The sequence below is a fragment of the Diadema antillarum genome, unplaced genomic scaffold (genome assembly GCF_040938485.1).
Source record: "Diadema antillarum isolate AM-2024a unplaced genomic scaffold, OU_Dant_1.0 scf00000064, whole genome shotgun sequence".
In the NCBI taxonomy this organism is placed as follows: Eukaryota; Metazoa; Echinodermata; class Echinoidea; order Diadematoida; family Diadematidae; genus Diadema; species Diadema antillarum.
Window position 1 is genome coordinate 186,879 of NW_027270953.1, and position 23,802 is coordinate 210,680.

Consider the following 23,802-nt stretch of genomic DNA (forward strand, 5'->3'; position numbering starts at 1 on the left):
CCATGATGGCGGATGAAGTCTGCAACCTTTACATGTGAATGCACCAGGCGTGAGATAATGAGCAGCATGTTGTCAATGGTTCATGTATTTTGGAGGTGGTAGTACTTTTCCTTGTACTTCACTCGCCCACCCCATTTGGGAATAGTCTGAGGTTTTCTTGAAGCACATGTAGGTTTCATTTGTGACTTGTTCAGTTTCTTTCTTCTTCTTTTTTTGGACTTTGACTTCCTCTTGTGCTTTCTTTGGTTTTTGCTTTTGTCATTGCTTGGTTTGGTGTTTTTTCCCTTGTCCATTCTGCATGACAGTTCTGTACCTTCAGCCATTTTGTGGGCTGTGTGCTGTTTGGCGTTGTTTTCTTCTTCCCCAAAGGACCTCTGTGTAAAGGTGACGGTTCAAGTTCAGACTTCTCTGCTGTCTTTCCTTTTTGTGTTTCTTTCAATTTTCTCAGGAATGTGTTGTCAGTCACTTTTTTCTCCATTTTTCTTTCATTTGTGCCAGTTATCTGTTGGGTTTTCACTGTCCTTGTGCCTTCTCTTCCTTGTGCTTTTGTCTGTTGAGTTGGTTGTTTTTGACTTTCACAGGGTCTTCCATTTGTTTGTTCTGTGTTGTTCACAGTTACATGTTCCATATTCTGCCTTGCACCTTTTACTCTATCCTTAAAGGGCCTCTTCTTTGGAGTTGGGATTTTCCTTGGTGGAGAAGAGTATCTGCTCTTCTTAATTTGTTCTATGAATTGAAAACAATAAACATTGAGCAATTTATTGATTTATATACATACCCCAATTCGACTGTTTTGCTGGAGACTTTCCTCTTTCTTGTGAGGCACTCGGTATTGCTGCATGTCAACATTTGGGTGTTGGATTGGAACATTTCCATGTGGCGCACGAATGAATTTGTATTCCGATCCGTACGCATTAACTGATTGCTGTTTGTCGGTCGTTAGTTGTCCATGGTGAATATCACGTAACCACTTGAATTTGGCAATCGCCCATTTCCCATCATTACAGAGTTGGAGGATTTTGAGAAATAGCTGGCATGTGGCATTGCCATGCTGGCGGATGAAGTCTGCAACCTTTACATGCGAATGCACCAGGCGTGAGATAATGAGCAGCATGCTGTCAATGGTTCATGTATTTTGGAGGTGGTAGTACTTTTCCTTGTACTTCACTCGCCCACCCCATTTGGGAATAGTCTGAGGTTTTCTTGAAGCACATGTAGGTTTCATTTGTGACTTGTTCAGTTTCTTTCTTTTTTTTTCTGGACTTTTGACTTCCTCTTGTGCTTTCTTTGGTTTTTAGGTGATCCGAGTATCCTCTCGGATCACCTTCTGTATCTGTACGGATTCTTTGTTGGGTGTTCTTCTTCTTCTTCTTCTTCTTTCTTTATTTCTGGACAAAATTTGTGTATCGATTAGCTCAGAAAGTGTTCTTCCTATCAATTTCAAACTTATACCATATATGTATCATGTCCCAAAGACGACGGGTCTAATAAAATCATAGTGATCAGTCGACCGTGACGTCACTATGACGTCATTATATGAAAACACATTCTCAAACATATCTCATCAATGGAATGGAATTTTTCAATGAAATTTACGTCACATATATTTCAAGTTATGCGCATTCTACTCATATTCTCAAAATTCATATTTTCTCTTAAAACGCGCGCGTACGCGCGCGTTAAAATATTTGTATGCTCCAATCGAGCTCAAATTTTTTTTGCACACGTTTCAGACCATTTGGAGCATTTTTCGAAAAATTGAAAAAATCGGACGGACGCGTACGCGCGCGCACATATACGCACGCACAGCTCATATGCAACTGAAATTTCCCGTTTTTTGACGTTTATCGGATGCCTGAAATGTCAAGTAATACTTCTACCAAGTTTCAAGTCAATCCGACTCAATATGACGTCATACGGGCCCGTCAAAGTTGAAATTCCGCGCGCGCGTCAATGGCGATATACAGTGCAACAATGCCAAAAAACCACCAATTTTAATTCCGATATTACTCGTCAGGATGGACGGTGACCCTCCATTTTCTTTTTATATTCTGAAAGCTGATGAGTTGTTCATGTCATTTCATGGGTTGGCGATGCTGAAAAAATGATTAAAAGATATCAAATTTCTTAATAAATTAAAAAAAGTAAATTTTCAAAATGACGTCATCAAGTTTCAAGTTCACTCGAGCGTATCGCACTAATCCTTTGCCAATTTTCACCCAGATTTCAGTATGATGTAGCTTATTAAATACTCTTTCATTAATGCAATAACAACATTTTGATTGCATGACGGCATCACCTCGTAAAAATGGATTAAATGTAATCTTGTCAAATTTGACCAGTTTAAGTGTTATCTCTATGGGAGTGCAGTTTTTCTGGAAATGAAAATTGACATGACTATCTTTATCGAGCACTAGCTCCCTTATGCTTCGGTGAATTTCTCCCAGATTTTAATATGTTGTAGCTGAGACTTTGGGCTATCGGTAATGTGCCCTCTATTTTTCATTTGATGTCGGGATCACGTCCAAAAACTTGGTTGAAATTAAAGCTTATCTTCGATGTATTGAGATATTCCTTTCTTTTTCCAAGTTTCTTTGCAATAACTCAAGAAAAACACGCTCTATCAGCATAATATTTTGCGCATGTTTAGTTCATGTCACGTACATTATTTCATAAGATAACAACTACTTGATCAGACACCATATTGGGTATGTAAATTGGGGTCAAAGGTCATAAATGTTTCATCTTGTATCTTGGTGAATACATGTCCTATCTTTCCCATATTTTGCACACGTGAAGACCATGTTACAGGGATCATTTCATAAAATAACCACATTTTGCTCAGATGCCATCTTGTCTGTGCAAAGTGGGGTCAAAGGTCAAATATGTACTTCTTTTTCTATCTTCGTTATGACGTGTTATCTCTATGGGAGGGAATTTTTTAGATGTGAAAATTGACATGACTCTCTTTATCGAGCACTATCTTACTTATGCTTCGGTGAATTTCTCTCAGATTTTAACATGTTGTAGCTGAGACTTTACACTATCAGGACTCGAATCATTGATTAAAAAAAAATCGGACCACCTAATTTGTCAGTGTTGACAAATTCCGGTTCTAGTTAGGTGATCCGAGTATCCTCTCGGATCACCTTCTGTATCTGTACTGATTAGGTGATCCGAGAATCATCTCGGATCACCTTCTGTATCTGTACGGATTCTTTATTCTTCTTCTTTATTTCTGGACAAAAGTTGTGCAGAGGTTAGCTCAGAAAGTCCACTTCCTATCAATGTCAAAATTATACCATATATGTATCATGTCCCAAAGACGACGGGTCAAGTAAAATCGTAGTGATTAGTCGACCGTGACGTCACTATGACGTCATTATATGAAAACACATTCTCAATCATATCTCTTTAATGGAATGAAAATTTTCAATGAAATTTACGTCACATATATTTCAAGTCAAGCGCATTCTACTCATATAATCAAAATTCATATTTTCTCTTAAAACGTGCGCGTACGCGCGCGTTGAAATATTTGTATGCTCAAATCGAGCTCAAATTTTTTTTGCACACGTTTCAGACCATTTGGAGCATTTTTTGAAAAATCGAAAAAATTGGACGGACGCGTACGCGCGCGCACATATACGCACGCACAGCTCATACGACATAGAAATTTCCCATTTTTTCACACTTATCGGATGCCTAAAATGTCAAGGAATATTTCTACCAAGTTTCAAGTCAATCCAACCCAATATGACGTCATACGGGCCCGTCAAAGTTGAAATTCCGCGCGCGCGTCAATGGCGATATACAGTGCAACAATGCCAAAAAACCGCCAATATTAAATCCGATTTTACTCGTCAGGATGGACGGTGACCCCCCATTTTCTTTACATATTCTAAAAGGTTATGAGTTGTACATGTCATTTCATGGGTCGGCGATACTGAAAAAATGATTAAAAGATATCAAATTTCTTAATAGAATAAAAAAGTAAATTTTGAAAATGACGTCATCAAATTTCAAGTTCACTCGTGTTTATCTCACTTATCCTTTCCCGATTTTCACCCAGATTTCAATATGTTGTAGCTTATTAAATGGTCTTTCAGTCATATTTAACAACATTTTGATCGGATGATGGCATCACCTCATAAAAATGGATTGAATGTTATCTTGTCAAATTTGACCAGTTTACGTGTTATCTCTATGGGAGTGCAGTTTTTCTGGAAATGAAAATTGACATGACTATCTTTATCGAGCACTAGCTCACTTATGCTTCGGTGAATTTCTCCTAGATTTGAATATGTTGTAGCTGAGACTTTGGGCTATCGATAATGTGTCCTTCATTTTTTCATACGATGTCAGCATCACGTCGAAAAACTTGGTTGAAATTAAAGCTTATCTTCGATGTATTGAGATATTTCTTTCTTATTGCAACTTTCTTTGCAATAACTCAAGAAAAACAGCCTCTATCACCCCCATATTTTGCACATGTTTAGTTCGTGTCACGTACATTATTTCATAAAATAACAGCTACTTGATCGGGCACTATCTTGGGTATGTAAATTAGGGTCAAAGGTCATAAATGTTTAATCCTGTATCTTGGTGAATACATGTCTTATCTTTACCATATTTTGCTCACGCAAAGGCCATGTTTCAAGAATCATTTCACAAAATGATCACTTTTTGCTCAGATGCCATCTTGTCTGTGCAAAGTGGGGTCAAAGGTCATATGTACTTTTTTCTGTATCTTCGTTATGACGTGTTATCTATATGGGAGGGAATTTTTCTAGATGTGAAAATTGACACGATTGTCTTTATCGAGCACTAGCTTACTTACCCTTCGGTGAATTTCTCCCAGATTTTAATATGTTGTAGCTTATTATTTGCTCTTTCTGTTTAGTTCGATCATAATTTTGATTGGGTGACGTCATTACCTCGTAAAAATGGATTGAAAGTAACCTTGTCAAATTTGACCAGTTTACGTGTTATCTCTATTGGAGTGGAGTTTATCTGGAAATGAAAATTGACATGACTGTCTGTATCGAGCACAAGCTCACTTACCCTTCGGTAAATTTCTCCCAGATTTTAATAGGTTGTAGCTGAGACTTTGGGCTATCGTCATGTACCATTAGTTCTTTCATACAATGTCGGGATCATGTTAAAAAACTTGGTTGAAATTAAAGCTTATCTTCGATGTATTGAGATATTTCTTTCTTTCTGCAACTTTCTTTGCAATAACTCAAGAAAAACAGCCTCTATCACCCCCATATTTTGCACATGTTTAGTTCGTGTCACGTACATTATTTCATAAAATAACAGCTACTTGATCAGACACCATCTTGGGTATGTAAATTAGGGTCAAAGGTCATAAATGTTTAATCCTGTATCTTGGTGAATACATGTCCTATCTTTCCCATATTTTGCACACGCAAAGACCATGTTATAAGAATCATTTCACAAAATAACCAATTTTTGCTCAGATGCCATCTTGGGTGTGCAAAGTGGGGTCAAAGGTCAAATATACTTAATTCTGTATCTTCGTTAGTGTATACGGAATTCGGTACCAAAGATGGCAGGTCTTACTCCCTTTTCTAAATGAGAATCCAAACATCACACGGCCAATGTCCCCTAAACGCAGATGAAACATTTATGGTCATGCCTATTGGGATCAGGACGTAAATCATTGATTTCCGAATAGATCGGATCACCTAATTTGTCAGTGTTGACAAATTCCAAGTCTAGTGTTAAACTTCCCGTTGTCACAAAAAAAGTTCTTTCTCCTCAAATGTTGTGTAGAGGTTAGCTCAGAAAGTCCTTATCCTATCAATGTCAAAATTATACCATATATGTATCATGTCCCAAAGACGACAGATCTAATAAAATCATAGTGATCAGTCGAAAGTGACGTCACTATGACGTCATTATATGAAAACACATTCTCATTCATATCTCATTAATGGAATGGAATTTTTCTATGAAATTTACCTCACATATAGTTCGAATCAAGTTGATTCTACTCATGTTCTCAAAATTCATCTGTACTCTTCAAACGTGCGCGTACGCGCGCGTTAAAATATTTGTATGCTCCAATCGAGCTCAAAATTTTTTTGGACACGTTTCAGACCATTTGGAGCATTTTTTGAAAAATAGAAAAAATCGGACGGACGCGTACGCGTGCGCGCATATACGCACGCACAGCTAATATGCAATAGAAATTTCCCGTTTTTTCACAATTATCGGCTGCCTAAAATGTCAAGGAATATTTCGACAAAGTTTCAAATCAATCCAACTCAATATGACGTCATGCGGGCCCGTCAAAGTTGAAATTCCGCGCGCGCGTCAAGTGCGATATACAGTGCAACTAGGCCAAAAAACCGCCAATTTTAAACCCGATTTTACTCGTCAGGATGGACGGTGACCCCCTATTTTCTTTAAATATTTCGAAAGCTGATGAGATGTACATGTCATTTCATGGGGTGGCAATGCTGAAAAAATGATTAAAAGATATCAAATTTCTTAATGAAATAAAAACAGTAAATTTTCAAAATGACGTCATCAAATTTCAAGGTCACTCGAGCGTATCTCACTTATCCTTTGCCGATTTTGGTCCAGATTTCAGTATGTTGTAGCTTATTAAATAGTCTTTCATTAACGTAATAACACAGTTTAGCTTGGATGACGTTATCACCTCTTAAAAATGGATTGAACGTAACCTTGTCAAATTTGGCCAGTTTACGTGTTATCTCTATGGGAGTGCAGTTTTTCTGGAAATGAAAATTGACATGACTATGTTTATCAATCACTAGCTCACTTATGCTTCAGTGAATTTCTCCTGGATTTTAATATGTTGTAGCTTAGACTTTGGGCTATTGGTGATGTTCCCTTTGTTTTTTCATACGATGTCGGGATCACGTCAAAAAACTTGGTTGAAATTAAAGCTTATCTTCGATGTATTAAAATATTTCTTTCTTTCTGCAACTTTCTTTGCAAAAACTCAGGAAAAAGATACCCTATCACCACCATATTTTGCACATATTTAGTTCATGTCACGTACATTATTTCATAAAATAACAACTACTTGATCGGACAACATCTTGGGTATGTAAATTAGGGTCAAAGGTCACAAATGTTTCATCCTGTATCTTGGTGAATACATGTCTTATCTTTCCCATATTTTGCACACGCAAAGATCATGTTACAAGAATCATTTCACAAAATAATCACTTTTTGCTCAGATGCCATCTAGGTTGTGCAAAGTGGGGTCAAAGGTCATATGTACTTGTTGTTGTATCTTCGTTATAGTGTATACAGATTTGGTACCGAAGATAGCAGATATGACTCCCTTTTCTAAATGAGAATCCAAACATCACACGGCCAATGTCTCTGACCACAGATGAAACCTGCATGGTCATGCCTATTGCGATCAGGACTTGAATCATTGATTAAAAAAAAGATCGGATCACCTTAATTTGTCAGTGATGACAAATTACAATCTCTAGTTGCTTTTGTCATTGCTTGGTTTGGTGTTTTTTCCCATGTCCATTCTGCATGACAGTTCTGTACCTTCAGCCATTTTGTGGGCTGTGTGCTGTTTGGCATTTTTTCCTTCTTCCCCAAAGGACCTCTGTTGTAAAGGTGATGGATTGAGTTCAGACTTCTCTGCTGTCTTTCCTTTTTGTGTTTCTTTCAATTTTCTCAGGAATGTGTTGTCAGTCACTTTTCTCCATTTCTCTTTCGTTTGTGCCAGTTCTCTGTTGGGTTTTCACTGTCCTTTGCCTTCTCTTCCTTGTGCCTTTGTCTGTTGAGTTGGTTGTTTTTGACTTTCACCTTCCATTTGTTTGTCCTGCATTGTTCACAGTTACATGTTCCATATTCTGCCTTGCATATTTTACTCTCTTCTTAAAGGGCCTCTTCTTTGGAGTTGGGATTTTCCTTGGTGGAGAGAAGTATCTGCTCTTCTTGATTTTCCTCTTCCTTGATTTACCTCTGTTGTGCTGTCTCATTCTAAGCTCCTTGATCCTTCCCACGACATTTACGTCTGCTTTCCTGATGACATATCAAATATGCAATAAGCATAAGGGAATTAGAATTACACACGTACACATAATATAATGACAGACTTTTCTCACGGTGAAGTAATAAGAATATCACTCAGATGACAGAAATATTTAACTTTTTAGTACTGTTATAATGTAATAAAGTCAAAAGAGAGGGAGACAATATAGTGTAGCGATTTTGGGTATTTGATGTTTATGCTGTGCTATTTGTTGCTGGAGTAATTAGGAGGCTCCAACTCAGCACTCGTAATCCCTTTCACACACGCACTTCACCTCATCTAATAGGCAGTTCATCGCTGTTGGCAAATACACTCTTCACTCACATGCAGAGAACTATGCAATCTGGCATGGCACACATCATACAATCATCAGCGTGATCAGATGAGAATGCTTCACGATAATAATGTGCACCAGAAGCAACTAGGACATACCGTCTCAAACGTCTTTATTCGGTGGTAGCAATCGAAGCGGTAACATGTACAAGAAGAGCAGTCACACTTGTATTTGAAGCTGGAGGCTGCCTGTCAGGTCTGCCTCCCTAACCAACAGTGGACCGTGTGCCCCATTCCTAGCAGGCACAGCAGCTCACCTGCTAGCCGCACCACATGCAGCGGAGCCCCCACCTTCCACTGCACGACTACTAGCTAGCCACTGTACTCCAGAACTCTTCTAAACTGAACTTTCACTGCACACACGTGGCTTTTTATACCCCAGGCCAAGTGGCAAGGGGTGCTAGCCCCCTGAACACACTAGCATTCATTTACACATGTGTGTGTCTATCCTCCCATTGGTTTTACACAATACAGGAGATTTCTAACTGTCTGCTGCCCTCTTGTGATCAGGCCAAAGGCCAATTTTGTTACACAAGCAAACTCTGCATCTGTCTCATTTGTGAGCATTTACCTTGCAAAGCAAGACGATGTTTGCAAGTAATATGCAGAGACAGGACAGAAAATCATGGACGGCGTGGCATATTTTCCTCTTATTTATGTGAAGGAAGTAGTAATCACAATGAGAAACGTCTACATTCCAGATTTCTTCTTGCAGGGAATAAGTCCATGCTCCAAGTACCAAGATTTTACAGCTGTCAACTTGTCCTTGGAAATGCTCAGCAAGTAGAGGAAGGTATCTCTGCAGACTCCTTTATCTTCATAAAAGAACCAACAGATTTTGGTCGGCTTCCGCTGCTTGGTCTTATGCTTCTTGCGCTTTGTCTGTAATCGAAGTAGAGATCATCCCAAGTAGAAGCAGATCCTTTTCATCAGGTGACAGCTCTAGAATGGAGTACCCAGGAATACAATGGCAAAGCAGTTTATATGTTTGGTCTTGACTACCTATGCACCGTGATTCATAATAGAAGCCTGATCACGAACATGGCTTGAAATTAGGAAACCGGAAAGGCCCGAGTTATTCACATTCTTTCTTCTTACTTTTAGCCTGCAGTCTTTTAGTGACAGATTTTGCGACATGCCAAACGTCGAACTGGTGTTCCACGTCGGGAAACTCTTCCCTCACAAGCTTTCTGATGCCCATATGGCGATCAGTGGTGACTGTGCTGACATTTATCCCGGCTTCCCTCAGGTCCTCCATCGCCCTCTGAAACCCTAGTTTCTCCATGGCGTTTGAACTTGTTGTTTCTGAGACTTGGACAAGGTTCATCACCAAAATTTTGTGGGTTTTTTGCTCCATTAGGGTGTAACTGCAGTACTTGGCATTATAGCGAGGAGAATTGCATCTCCCATCCCCACACACTACAACCTGTTCTCCTCCTATTTCTCTTCTTGTTTGTGTGATATTAGCCTTGTATGCAGAGTTGATAGCTGCGTTAAGGAACTCTTCCTGTAAACCAAAGAATGTTGTATGTGAAATGAACTCGAGATTGAGGACAGACAAATTAAAGTTCAAATCTTCAAAGGTATGCCCACTGAACAGAACGAGAGCTGAATTAGAGTGGTACGTAATTGCGATGTGATGAGCTCCTAAAACATGCGAACATGAGGAGAAGTGACAGTGCTAATTCAGGAGACGCTTTGGTCACGCGAGTGGTCATGTCCAAAAGTGAAGGTGATTGGTCGGCGGAATGTTAATCAAGGTACTAGAAGCATTGCAATTGTGAACACAACAAATATCAATGCCTTGATTCCATCTAATAAACCCCAAGAAATCATGAACCATAATTTTACCTCGAGTTGCAGCAGAGTCCACTACCTCCTTATTTCCTGAATCCAGGAGGATGAAGGTGTCGGGGGACTGCAGCTCCTCCTGTATTTTTTCTTTGACTGTTTCTACATTGAACTCTCCTGTGCGGAGAGCAAGGAGAAGAATCTTGCTTGATCTGAAGTGCCCACCCTCTAATGCAGCAAGATGAATTTTCCTAAGAATGAATGAAAAAAATGAGAAACATGAACAGTAATGTAAGTTTCATAACACATTTCTCATATTTTTTTTTGAACATGAGCCCCAACATTGAAACAATGCCTTTACTTGTACTGTTACACACAGAAAAAATTCCACAGGAATAACAACTGTGCCCCCCCCCGCCCGCAAAAAAAAAAGAAAAAAAGATATAGATAAATAAATAAATAAGAAAAATATTGGTTTAACATATGGCAAACACTTCTAAGTTCTGTGAAACAAAAACAAAAAAGAGAAAATTGAAATGTGTAACAACAAAACTGAGCTGTTACCCCTCATGCTAGGTCTTTTTAAATCCGTCAAAACATTACTAAAGTTTCTGAATTGAAACCAGTTTGGTACGGATGGGAGGACAGCTGTCAACTTGTCCTTGGAAATGCTCAGCAAGTAGAGGAAGGTATCTCTGCAGACTCCTTTATCTTCATAAAAGAACCAACAGATTTTGGTCGGCTTCCGCTGCTTGGTCTTATGCTTCTTGCGCTTTGTCTGTAATCGAAGTAGAGATCATCCCAAGTAGAAGCAGATCCTTTTCATCAGGTGACAGCTCTAGAATGGAGTACCCAGGAATACAATGGCAAAGCAGTTTATATGTTTGGTCTTGACTACCTATGCACCGTGATTCATAATAGAAGCCTGATCACGAACATGGCTTGAAATTAGGAAACGGGAAAGGCCCGAGTTATTCACATTCTTTCTTCTTACTTTTAGCCTGCAGTCTTTTTAGTGACAGATTTTGCGACATGCCAAACGTCGAACTGGTGTTCCACGTCGGGAAACTCTTCCCTCACAAGCTTTCTGATGCCCATATGGCGATTAGTGGTGACTGTGCTGACATTTATCCCGGCTTCCCTCAGGTCCTCCATCGCCCTCTGAAACCCTAGTTTCTCCATGGCGTTTGAACTTGTTGTTTCTGAGACTTGGACAAGGTTCATCACCAAAATTTTGTGGGTTTTTTGCTCCATTAGGGTGTAACTGCAGTACTTGGCATTATAGCGAGGAGAATTGCATCTCCCATCCCCACACACTACAACCTGTTCTCCTCCTATTTCTCTTCTTGTTTGTGTGATATTAGCCTTGTATGCAGAGTTGATAGCTGCGTTAAGGAACTCTTCCTGTAAACCAAAGAATGTTGTATGTGAAATGAACTCGAGATTGAGGACAGACAAATTAAAGTTCAAATCTTCAAAGGTATGCCCACTGAACAGAACGAGAGCTGAATTAGAGTGGTACGTAATTGCGATGTGATGAGCTCCTAAAACATGCGAACATGAGGAGAAGTGACAGTGCTAATTCAGGAGACGCTTTGGTCACGCGAGTGGTCATGTCCAAAAGTGAAGGTGATTGGTCGGCGGAATGTTAATCAAGGTACTAGAAGCATTGCAATTGTGAACACAACAAATATCAATGCCTTGATTCCATCTAATAAACCCCAAGAAATCATGAACCATAATTTTACCTCGAGTTGCAGCAGAGTCCACTACCTCCTTATTTCCTGAATCCAGGAGGATGAAGGTGTCGGGGGACTGCAGCTCCTCCTGTATTTTTTCTTTGACTGTTTCTACATTGAACTCTCCTGTGCGGAGAGCAAGGAGAAGAATCTTGCTTGATCTGAAGTGCCCACCCTCTAATGCAGCAAGATGAATTTTCCTAAGAATGAATGAAAAAAATGAGAAACATGAACAGTAATGTAAGTTTCATAACACATTTCTCATATTTTTTTTTTAACATGAGCCCCAACATTGAAACAATGCCTTTACTTGTACTGTTACACACAGAAAAAATTCCACAGGAATAACAACTGTGCCCCCCCCCCCCCCCCCCGCCCGCAAAAAAAAAAGAAAAAAAGATATAGATAAATAAATAAATAAGAAAAATATTGGTTTAACATATGGCAAACACTTCTAAGTTCTGTGAAACAAAAACAAAAAAGAGAAAATTGAAATGTGTAACAACAAAACTGAGCTGTTACCCCTCATGCTAGGTCTTTTTAAATCCGTCAAAACATTACTAAAGTTTCTGAATTGAAACCAGTTTGGTACGGATGGGAGGACAGCTGTCAACTTGTCCTTGGAAATGCTCAGCAAGTAGAGGAAGGTATCTCTGCAGACTCCTTTATCTTCATAAAAGAACCAACAGATTTTGGTCGGCTTCCGCTGCTTGGTCTTATGCTTCTTGCGCTTTGTCTGTAATCGAAGTAGAGATCATCCCAAGTAGAAGCAGATCCTTTTCATCAGGTGACAGCTCTAGAATGGAGTACCCAGGAATACAATGGCAAAGCAGTTTATATGTTTGGTCTTGACTACCTATGCACCGTGATTCATAATAGAAGCCTGATCACGAACATGGCTTGAAATTAGGAAACGGGAAAGGCCCGAGTTATTCACATTCTTTCTTCTTACTTTTAGCCTGCAGTCTTTTTAGTGACAGATTTTGCGACATGCCAAACGTCGAACTGGTGTTCCACGTCGGGAAACTCTTCCCTCACAAGCTTTCTGATGCCCATATGGCGATTAGTGGTGACTGTGCTGACATTTATCCCGGCTTCCCTCAGGTCCTCCATCGCCCTCTGAAACCCTAGTTTCTCCATGGCGTTTGAACTTGTTGTTTCTGAGACTTGGACAAGGTTCATCACCAAAATTTTGTGGGTTTTTTGCTCCATTAGGGTGTAACTGCAGTACTTGGCATTATAGCGAGGAGAATTGCATCTCCCATCCCCACACACTACAACCTGTTCTCCTCCTATTTCTCTTCTTGTTTGTGTGATATTAGCCTTGTATGCAGAGTTGATAGCTGCGTTAAGGAACTCTTCCTGTAAACCAAAGAATGTTGTATGTGAAATGAACTCGAGATTGAGGACAGACAAATTAAAGTTCAAATCTTCAAAGGTATGCCCACTGAACAGAACGAGAGCTGAATTAGAGTGGTACGTAATTGCGATGTGATGAGCTCCTAAAACATGCGAACATGAGGAGAAGTGACAGTGCTAATTCAGGAGACGCTTTGGTCACGCGAGTGGTCATGTCCAAAAGTGAAGGTGATTGGTCGGCGGAATGTTAATCAAGGTACTAGAAGCATTGCAATTGTGAACACAACAAATATCAATGCCTTGATTCCATCTAATAAACCCCAAGAAATCATGAACCATAATTTTACCTCGAGTTGCAGCAGAGTCCACTACCTCCTTATTTCCTGAATCCAGGAGGATGAAGGTGTCGGGGGACTGCAGCTCCTCCTGTATTTTTTCTTTGACTGTTTCTACATTGAACTCTCCTGTGCGGAGAGCAAGGAGAAGAATCTTGCTTGATCTGAAGTGCCCACCCTCTAATGCAGCAAGATGAATTTTCCTAAGAATGAATGAAAAAAATGAGAAACATGAACAGTAATGTAAGTTTCATAACACATTTCTCATATTTTTTTTTTAACATGAGCCCCAACATTGAAACAATGCCTTTACTTGTACTGTTACACACAGAAAAAATTCCACAGGAATAACAACTGTGCCCCCCCCCCCCCCCCCCCCGCCCGCAAAAAAAGAAAGAAAAAAAGATATAGATAAATAAATAAATAAGAAAAATATTGGTTTAACATATGGCAAACACTTCTAAGTTCTGTGAAACAAAAACAAAAAAGAGAAAATTGAAATGTGTAACAACAAAACTGAGCTGTTACCCCTCATGCTAGGTCTTTTTAAATCCGTCAAAACATTACTAAAGTTTCTGAATTGAAACCAGTTTGGTACGGATGGGAGGACAGCTGTCAACTTGTCCTTGGAAATGCTCAGCAAGTAGAGGAAGGTATCTCTGCAGACTCCTTTATCTTCATAAAAGAACCAACAGATTTTGGTCGGCTTCCGCTGCTTGGTCTTATGCTTCTTGCGCTTTGTCTGTAATCGAAGTAGAGATCATCCCAAGTAGAAGCAGATCCTTTTCATCAGGTGACAGCTCTAGAATGGAGTACCCAGGAATACAATGGCAAAGCAGTTTATATGTTTGGTCTTGACTACTTATGCACCGTGATTCATAATAGAAGCCTGATCACGAACATGGCTTGAAATTAGGAAACGGGAAAGGCCCGAGTTATTCACATTCTTTCTTCTTACTTTTAGCCTGCAGTCTTTTTAGTGACAGATTTTGCGACATGCCAAACGTCGAACTGGTGTTCCACGTCGGGAAACTCTTCCCTCACAAGCTTTCTGATGCCCATATGGCGATCAGTGGTGACTGTGCTGACATTTATCCCGGCTTCCCTCAGGTCCTCCATCGCCCTCTGAAACCCTAGTTTCTCCATGGCGTTTGAACTTGTTGTTTCTGAGACTTGGACAAGGTTCATCACCAAAATTTTGTGGGTTTTTTGCTCCATTAGGGTGTAACTGCAGTACTTGGCATTATAGCGAGGAGAATTGCATCTCCCATCCCCACACACTACAACCTGTTCTCCTCCTATTTCTCTTCTTGTTTGTGTGATATTAGCCTTGTATGCAGAGTTGATAGCTGCGTTAAGGAACTCTTCCTGTAAACCAAAGAATGTTGTATGTGAAATGAACTCGAGATTGAGGACAGACAAATTAAAGTTCAAATCTTCAAAGGTATGCCCACTGAACAGAACGAGAGCTGAATTAGAGTGGTACGTAATTGCGATGTGATGAGCTCCTAAAACATGCGAACATGAGGAGAAGTGACAGTGCTAATTCAGGAGACGCTTTGGTCACGCGAGTGGTCATGTCCAAAAGTGAAGGTGATTGGTCGGCGGAATGTTAATCAAGGTACTAGAAGCATTGCAATTGTGAACACAACAAATATCAATGCCTTGATTCCATCTAATAAACCCCAAGAAATCATGAACCATAATTTTACCTCGAGTTGCAGCAGAGTCCACTACCTCCTTATTTCCTGAATCCAGGAGGATGAAGGTGTCGGGGGACTGCAGCTCCTCCTGTATTTTTTCTTTGACTGTTTCTACATTGAACTCTCCTGTGCGGAGAGCAAGGAGAAGAATCTTGCTTGATCTGAAGTGCCCACCCTCTAATGCAGCAAGATGAATTTTCCTAAGAATGAATGAAAAAAATGAGAAACATGAACAGTAATGTAAGTTTCATAACACATTTCTCATATTTTTTTTTGAACATGAGCCCCAACATTGAAACAGTGCCTTTACTTGTACTGTTACACACAGAAAAAATTCCACAGGAATAACAACTGTGCCCCCCCCCCCCCCCCCCGCCCGCAAAAAAAAAAAGAAAAAAAGATATAGATAAATAAATAAATAAGAAAAATATTGGTTTAACATATGGCAAACACTTCTAAGTTCTGTGAAACAAAAACAAAAAAGAGAAAATTGAAATGTGTAACAACAAAACTGAGCTGTTACCCCTCATGCTAGGTCTTTTTAAATCCGTCAAAACATTACTAAAGTTTCTGAATTGAAACCAGTTTGGTACGGATGGGAGGACAAACAGCAATGTTATTATAGCCCCCCCCCCCCCCCCCCCCCCCCCCGACTTTGTCAGCGAGGGGAAACTGTAACCAAGACCCCAGGTTCTTTGTGCTTCACCATCAGGATCTGTAGCATTAAATGTATTAGAAGGTATTAATCCGAATCTATGCTCAACATTCATATCATTGGAAATGAAACTAAAATATCAAATGATATGCTGTATTTGATAAAGATAATTCCTTATGGGGCAAGAGTGCTTTACAGTCAGTCTGCCTCCATGCCTCCCCCCCCCAAAAAAAAAAGCCAGCATGGTAACATGTCATATCTACATCTTCAAAATAAGAAACAACTTCAAGGGAAAGTGATTAATCCTAATAGTTGCAAAGGCAACATAGCATATAACTTTCAAGTACCTTTGCAGATCACACAAGACAGAGAGTCCTGCAGGTGGCGGATGTCAGTTAGGCTTCAAGAAAGCATGACAGACACCTTATCCTTTGAAGCAGCAGTAGAGGCACACTCCACCAACTGGAGAAGTGTGTCCTCTACTGCCATCAAGGACTCTGCTGTTTCAGCCAGCTTGGGTTTCCTGCACAAGTGAAAAGAATACAGATGAATGAGTCTGGTCTCTTATCCTATGCCTCTGCCTAAAAAGTGCATGGTGTAAACCTTTCATGATTTTGATATCCTGGAGGTGAAGGGGGTGGTGTAGTTCACAAATGCACGAGTTTACAAACTTTATGTAACATTTTAGTAACTGATTTAAAAGAAATATCAGCTAACCTTCAGCTCTAAAAAGAAAGAACATTTTAAAATACAAAAATCACATCTGTTATTGACTTGCTGCAATTAAGAGCATGGGCAACAAGGCTACTAAGAGAGCAGCTTACTACGTTTCTTTCCAGTGTATGCTAAAAATTCAATGTTGTGTTTTTAGGAAGAAATCATTTGAGATATGAATATTGTGAAACAAATACGCTGAATTCAATTTATTTTAATGTAAATGCTTCAAAAAAGTCCTTCCAATAATTGAACAAAACTAACTTTAAAATTGCAATATTTGCCAATCATCGTGAACAATAATTGCAAAGAAAGTTTTAGGCAAATTTAACATACAAGATGCTCTGACATTTACAAAAATATTATGTCACATCAAAGTCCATTAAATAATGTTATAGTAAATATCAATTCGCTAAATTTTTAATATTGTTTTTAAAGTATTTTATTATTTTCCAAAAAAAAAGCCTAAAAAACCTAAAAAAGCTGGATAAAACAAGACCGATTTATTTTGTGAAATGATAGTTACTATGAGAAATTTTTATTTGTGAAAAAAAGACCAAGATAGTGAAGTTTTTTTGTTTGGTACTTAAATTTCTTAAGTCTGTGTTTCAGTACAATGTGCACTCATTATGCCTTCTCTTCATATTCATTAAATCGGTTTTGTTCTTTCCAATGTAGAACATCCTAAAATGAAAACTTGATCTCTGTGATATTAATCATAGTTTTCCAAAGGGCTTTTTATGCCTCCACCACGAAGTGGTGCCGGAGGCATTATGTTTTCGGGTTGTCCATCCGTCCGTACGTACGTCCGTACGTCTGTACGTCCGTACGTTCGTACGTCCGTCCGTCCGCTTTCGTTTACGCGATAACTTGAGTAATATTTACTGGAACTTTACCAAACTTGGTCCAAGTATGAAGTATGATGAGGCAATTATTTGATTAGATTTTGGGTGAAATCGGCTGAAGGTCAAAGGTCAAAGGTCAAGGTCAAATCATGAAATTGTATCCGTTTACGCGATAACTCAAGACTGGATAGAGCAAATTTCACCAAACTTTGTTGGAGGATGATGTTTGATGGGACAATTACTTGATTAGTTTTTCATTGAAATCGGACAGAGGTCAAAGGTCAAAGATCAAGGTCAAATCCTAAAATTTATCTGTTTACGTGGTAACTCAACACTAGATGAAGCAGCTTTCACCAAACTTGGTCCAAGGATGATGTATGATGGGACAATTAGTTGAGTAGATTTTAGTGACATTGGCAAGAGGTCAAAGGTCAAAAGGTCAAGGTCAAATGCTACAAATGTTGCAATTTCCCCATATCTATGCAATGCCCAAAGGTATTTTCTTGAAACTTGTTGTGGACATGTACTACTGCGTAAAGATTCTCCAGAGAGAGTTTCATGTCATAAGGTCAAATGTCAAAAGGTCAAAGGTTAGGTGAAAATGTTGCAATATCACTTTTCTCGCAAATGGTTCAATATATCTTCGTGGAACTTGGTACATACGCATGTACTGACTGGCAGAGTTTATCTAGGGAATTTAGGGGTCATGGGTCAATAGTCAGGGGTCAAAGGTCAAGGTCAACTACTCAAAATTTTACTATTTCCCTCATATTCTAGTATATGCAATGCTTGCATTATTAGTTTCAAAACTATATGCATTACCTAATGGAGATTCTCTGGGAAATTTCCAGCCAGAAGGTCAAAGGTCAAAGGTTAAGGGTCAAAGGCCAGACAGGTTTCAGTGCCCCCCCCAAAAAAAAAAATCATTTTGTACCATTATTACACTCTTTCTTCGTACCTTGGAAATTACTCAATGCATAAACTTTGATTCCCCAAATATGTATACCTGCACTCTTAGAAAATTAAAGCAAACCCAGTTCAAGACATTTCTGACAAACCTGTTATTTCAATATTTTGCCACTTATATAAAACTGTCATGGATCACACATTGTGAAGACATTGTACTATACGCCTATTGGGCGAATTATGCATTATGGCGGAGGCATCAGTCGCCATAGCGACATTTCTAGTTTAAATACTGTGGCGAAAAGTTGTGTGTGTGTCCTCTGTGATATGATTTATAACCACCAACGTGATGAAGAATATATCACTTATATGCTTGTCTGTGTGCCTATGTATACTCGTGTCTCTCTGGGATGTGTGTCTATGTCCGTACGATTTCCCAATAACTATAGCACCAACATCACCATCACAACAGCATTGTCTCACATCCGCGCACACAAACGTTCCTGGTAGCGAGCAGTCTAAGCAGTCAGTGGGCAAGCAGCTCACGAATCACACAGTTCATGTGGGAGTCTGAGCACAACTCAGATACTAGGGTTTATTACTCGTGAAACTTGGTTTTAACAAATATCGAACTGGGTGGTACAAAACATTACTACATCAAATCAGGACGTGAAACACATGGGAAAGTGACGTTCGAGCCTGGCGGCACGAGAGCATCGGGTGCTGCTCGTAATGTTTTTATTATAAGGCTCTGCCAAACCAAAACAGCATCAGCCGAGGTCAAGTTCTCGCGACCTACCGTTATATTTACCAACCAGAATTAACATACTCATAAAAGGGGGACAGACTTAACAGATTATAAATGGACTAGATTGACAGGGGAGGGAGGAGAGTTGGGCAGTGAGGAAACTCGGGATACTTGCGTTCACGGGCCGCTGCCCATGTTCATTACCGAGCCGATGCTCAGTAACCGACTGTACTATCCTCTGTTCCTCACCGACTCCGACCAGCCGCCCGGAGGGGGGAGGGGGGGAGACTTAACAGATTTAACTATATAACGGGACTAAATTGACAGGGGAGGGAGGAGAGCTGGGCAGTGAGGAAACTCGGGATACTTGCGTGCACGGGCCGCTGCCCATGTCTATTACCGAGCCGCTGCTCAGTAACCGTCTGTGCTATCCTCTGTTCCTCACCGACTCCGGCCCGCCGCCCTGGCGTAAGCCGACGTGCAAATAAACTCGTGGCTTACAAACCAAAGTTGCTTTTTGCTCTATGCTGGGACTTGCAGCACCCAATGCCTCTACCTGACCAGGCCCGTACCTTGTTTCGAACTTGTCTGCTCTCTGAGATCCTCGTCGGATTTTCTCTCTGATTTCCAGACCAAAACCCGGACATATTTATACCCTTCCCGACCACTCAAATGGAAGGGCAGATGAAGGAAACCATTACATTACGTTTGGTCATTACTTCTTAATTAAAAACTACTCTCTTTTCTCCCATTTTAGACAAAGCAAACCATACAAGCGATGACCAAAATATCTCCGCTCCATCCCTTTGTTTAGATTCGGCGTCAGATCTTACCGGCTTATCTGTTACCCTATCTGTAACACCACACTCGCCAGTACCTTCTTTCCGGTGTTTCATATAAAACATAAGTTGATTAACTCCTTATACCACAGAACAAATCACTAGATGCCTTGGGTGTACCTTCTGCACATTCTACCACAGGGAGTGACTTAATGCAGTTTTGGACAAGGATGATGATGATGATGATGATCCACAGCATTTGTATGGGGCCATATATCTGTCACAGAAACATTCAAAGGCGCAGACTCCTCCAAGACAGTTAGCAATTAAATGTCTGGTGAAAAATGTGAGTCTTGAGTGAGGCTTTGAAGTGATCCAGTTTGTCAATTTCACAGAGGAAAGATGGGAGGACCCCCTGTTTGGGGAGGTTCCTTTAAACATATAACAAAATTAACACTTCAATTACCTAACCTCTTTTCTGCGGCATTACTGATTTGTGCTAAGGCTTAATCAAAGTTTCAGACAGGTCTCTATTGTTTTAGGTAGTCTTCGAAAAACCTAAGGAGATTAACTCTACCAATAACTGAATCTCTCGCATATACCTACTTTGTGCGTACAACTGAAACATCGGCAGTGTATGACTTAGTCCAGATACTGGACGATTTTAATCGTCCGCATTCCCCACCAATACACACATATACACATACATGCACCTACACAATGCGCCCAATCGCTGACTGCGACACTCCACCAATTGGTACTCCCGAAAAAAATCGTCCAGACTACTCGATCTCCTCCAAGAAAGTCCCACATTCCAGACGATGTCTTTCTACCTACACTATCACCCGGATATTTGATGGTGGCTGCAACACTGGGAGACCCATCCCTGCCGATCCGCCCACTCGTTTGCACGTAATCGTCTAAGTCGCTTGGATGGCCGCAAATTACTGCCCTGGTAACACCGCAGACATCAATCCCCATCCCATATGCAATGGTGGCAATTAAGACACGTACTTCACCATCTGCTTCAGAAAAGCTGTCAATGATGTATTGCTGAATGTCCTTTGGCGTGGTTGAATGGAACATGTTCACATGTTTCCGGTGGCTCTGTGGAAGTTGTGTAATAAAACTTTCATATATTTCTGTCACAACTTTCCTTGACTGACAATATATGATGGTTCTTGTTGTGTCTCCGCCACCATCTCTCAGCTCCTGAACTAGCCTATTGAACATATCGTCAACGTCACGGGATTTAGTGTGGTACACAGTGTGCTTGATGTTCAGCTTCTCGGGAGATTCTTTCACCAACACAATGTTCCGCAGTCCAAGGCTGTCTGCAATGCGTTTCCTAGTGTCACAAGTGGCAGTAGCAGTCATGGCAACTGTTGGGATGGATGCCTTCATTCTCACTCGAATTTCACCCAGCTTACCATATGCACCTGGAAAAGCTTTAGAGTCAGCCAAGGAATTTCCCCTAAAGAGAAAATCAATAATGCAAAGGTTGGTATAATTAGGAACATTTCAGCTGGGAAGAATTTAACTTTAAATTGTGCATATTGAAATGACAATGCATTGTGATATCACATGATATACGGTAGCTGGCCTTTGGCTAAAGTTTTTTAAAAGTGGCACAGTGACATTCAATTCAGTACAACACTCAATCTATGTACACTATAATGTATGAAATGATGTAGAAAATTATCACACTCGATGAAATGCAGCTACAGTACATGCATGTACTGTATTTGTAGACCTTAGGCTTTTTTTACAATGGTGTACATATACATTTATAGTTTATAGTTTTTCGCTAAAAACTGACCCAGCAAATGTCATTATTATAAATTGCATGAGGGAAAGAGTTCATTATGTCCCCCACTAATTTGCACAAAATGAATAAATTACTATCTTTTTTTTACTAATAATAAACTAAATAATGCTAGGGATTGTCTCAAAACGAAGTCTTCCCAAATGGCATAACCTTCATTTAGTTCATTATTAGTAAAAAAAAAATAGTAATTTAGTGGGGGGGGGGGGGGGGGGGAGGGACATAAGGAACTCTTTCCTAAATGAGAAGTTTTTTTTGCGGAATTAGACAGACTTGACGGTCAATGTGTTACCAACCTGCATGAATCTTCCAAATCCAATGGCAATGTTCACAAAAAGGGAGCACAAATACACTGGTAGGACCTATAAATTTTACTGACAACAAGATCAATCCAAAAAATTCTGCAATAAGTAAGCCAATAGTTAATTTACCTGTATCTAAATCCCTAGTGTTCATTTTAAACTTTCATGTATTGATATGGATTATTAGAAAAGGAGGAAAAGCTTGAATACAAACTTATACAACATTATTAACTAGTTTCCATTCCAACATTGGATATACAACATGTTTGAAGGTATCGTTAGAAGTATGGTTTACCATTTTGTCACACAGTGGCTTTCGTCGATGAAAAAACCACAAACTTGATCGCGCAAAAGCTGAAAGATTTCTGGTGCGTCATCTTCCTGTAGACACTCAGGACTGGCGAACAAAATGGAGTATTTTCCAGCTGAGATGCTTTCTCGGATTGTGTCCGTTAAACCGGCTGACAGATCTGCAGCGATGATGCCGAGTTCTTCAGCCCTGCTCATTTGATCAGTTACAAGGGATTTCAGCGGCATGACCACGACGGCTACTGCTTTTGAAGAGTTGCAATCACGGAGGCCTCGAAGAAAGTCCACGCAAAGTGGTGCCGCTTGAAATATCGCGCTTTTCCCGAAACCCGTAGGCAACGCAACAAACAGGTTGTGGCCACGGAGAAACGATTTGAGGCATGTCCGTTGTTCGTCTCGAAAACCATCCATAAATCCAATCTTACTCGCTGCATATTTGATACTTTCCTCGATTTCATCGTCAGAGAAATCTAACGTTAGTTTCTTTAACACTGACATGACGAACGGAAACGACGTACCAAAGGCAAGGAAAACTGTACACAATAAATCCCAGCTCTCAAGAAGTTGAAGAATATTCAACACACACACGTACACGAGCGACCACCGAAAAAAGCAAACGCCAACAAACCAACGTAGAAATGTACGTGAATGCAAACTTTTTATCGTGTGCACGTGTAGTAAACACAACGCGACATGTGCACGCTAAAGAGCTCACACAGAAATAAATAGGTTAGTCTGACTTCAATGTCATGTTATATTTGTCTCGTATTTAATGTCGACAATTACGTTGGTAATTTGATTCTTAACAATTTTGTTTCATTATAACACATTTCTATACATTTTATGGTATTCTTATTCGACAAAATTGAATTTCTGACAATCTAAACTATGTAGGAAAAAAATTATTACTGATCAAATTGTCTTGAATACAGACTACGACTTCGTTTTGCATACAGCCTGATTGGCATGTCAATAAGCTAATCAGCGGAGGAGTTGGCAAATGATAGGTGGAGCCTGGCTTAACGAGTTCCCCCTGAAATCAAGGGGAGATGGCAGGTTTGACTGGACTGTATTCAGGAGGGGTGATCTTGTGTACTACAGTGTACATACATATACCATCAACGTACGTCCGTACGTACGCGGGTACGCTGCATACGAATACAGTCCAGGAAGTGTATTCAGGAGGGTGATCTTGTGTACTACAGGTGTACATACATACACCATCAACGTACGTCCGTACGTACGCGGGTATGCTGCATACGAATACAGTCCAGGAAGTGGACTATGAATGACTTGATATTTTGGACAAGGACCCCCTGTTTGGGGAGGTTCCTTTAAACATATAACAAAATTAACACTTCAATTACCTAACCTCTTTTCTGCGGCATTACTGATTTGTG

General features: G+C 40.0%; 1 protein-coding gene across 1 annotated transcript; it reads right to left on the bottom strand.

Annotated features, from left to right (window-relative positions):
• Window positions 1-13,270: 13,270 nt before the first annotated feature.
• On the bottom strand, window positions 13,271-22,900 carry LOC139716344 (probable ATP-dependent DNA helicase RecS). Its single transcript, XM_071627892.1, has 7 exons — window positions 22,389-22,900; window positions 20,718-21,440; window positions 16,396-16,497; window positions 15,329-15,519; window positions 14,617-14,782; window positions 13,629-13,819; window positions 13,271-13,284 (listed from the first exon to the last, which is right to left on the bottom strand). The coding sequence occupies exons 1-7, from the start codon at window positions 22,898-22,900 to the stop codon at window positions 13,271-13,273; spliced, it is 1,899 nt and encodes a 632-aa protein (XP_071483993.1).
• Window positions 22,901-23,802: the final 902 nt, after the last annotated feature.

What these genes read in the sequence shown, in the direction of transcription:
- LOC139716344 (XM_071627892.1), bottom strand. Translation starts at nt 22,900, where the DNA reads ATGTCAGTGTTAAAGAAACTAACGTTAGATTTCTCTGACGATGAAATC. An exon ending in AGCCACTGTGTGACAAAATG is followed by an intron (nt 21,441 to 22,388) that starts GTAAACCATACT and finishes TTTTCTCTTTAG; the next exon opens with GGGAAATTCCTTGGCTGACT. An exon ending in TTTTTCGGGAGTACCAATTG is followed by an intron (nt 16,498 to 20,717) that starts GTGGAGTGTCGC and finishes TCACTTGTGCAG; the next exon opens with GAAACCCAAGCTGGCTGAAA.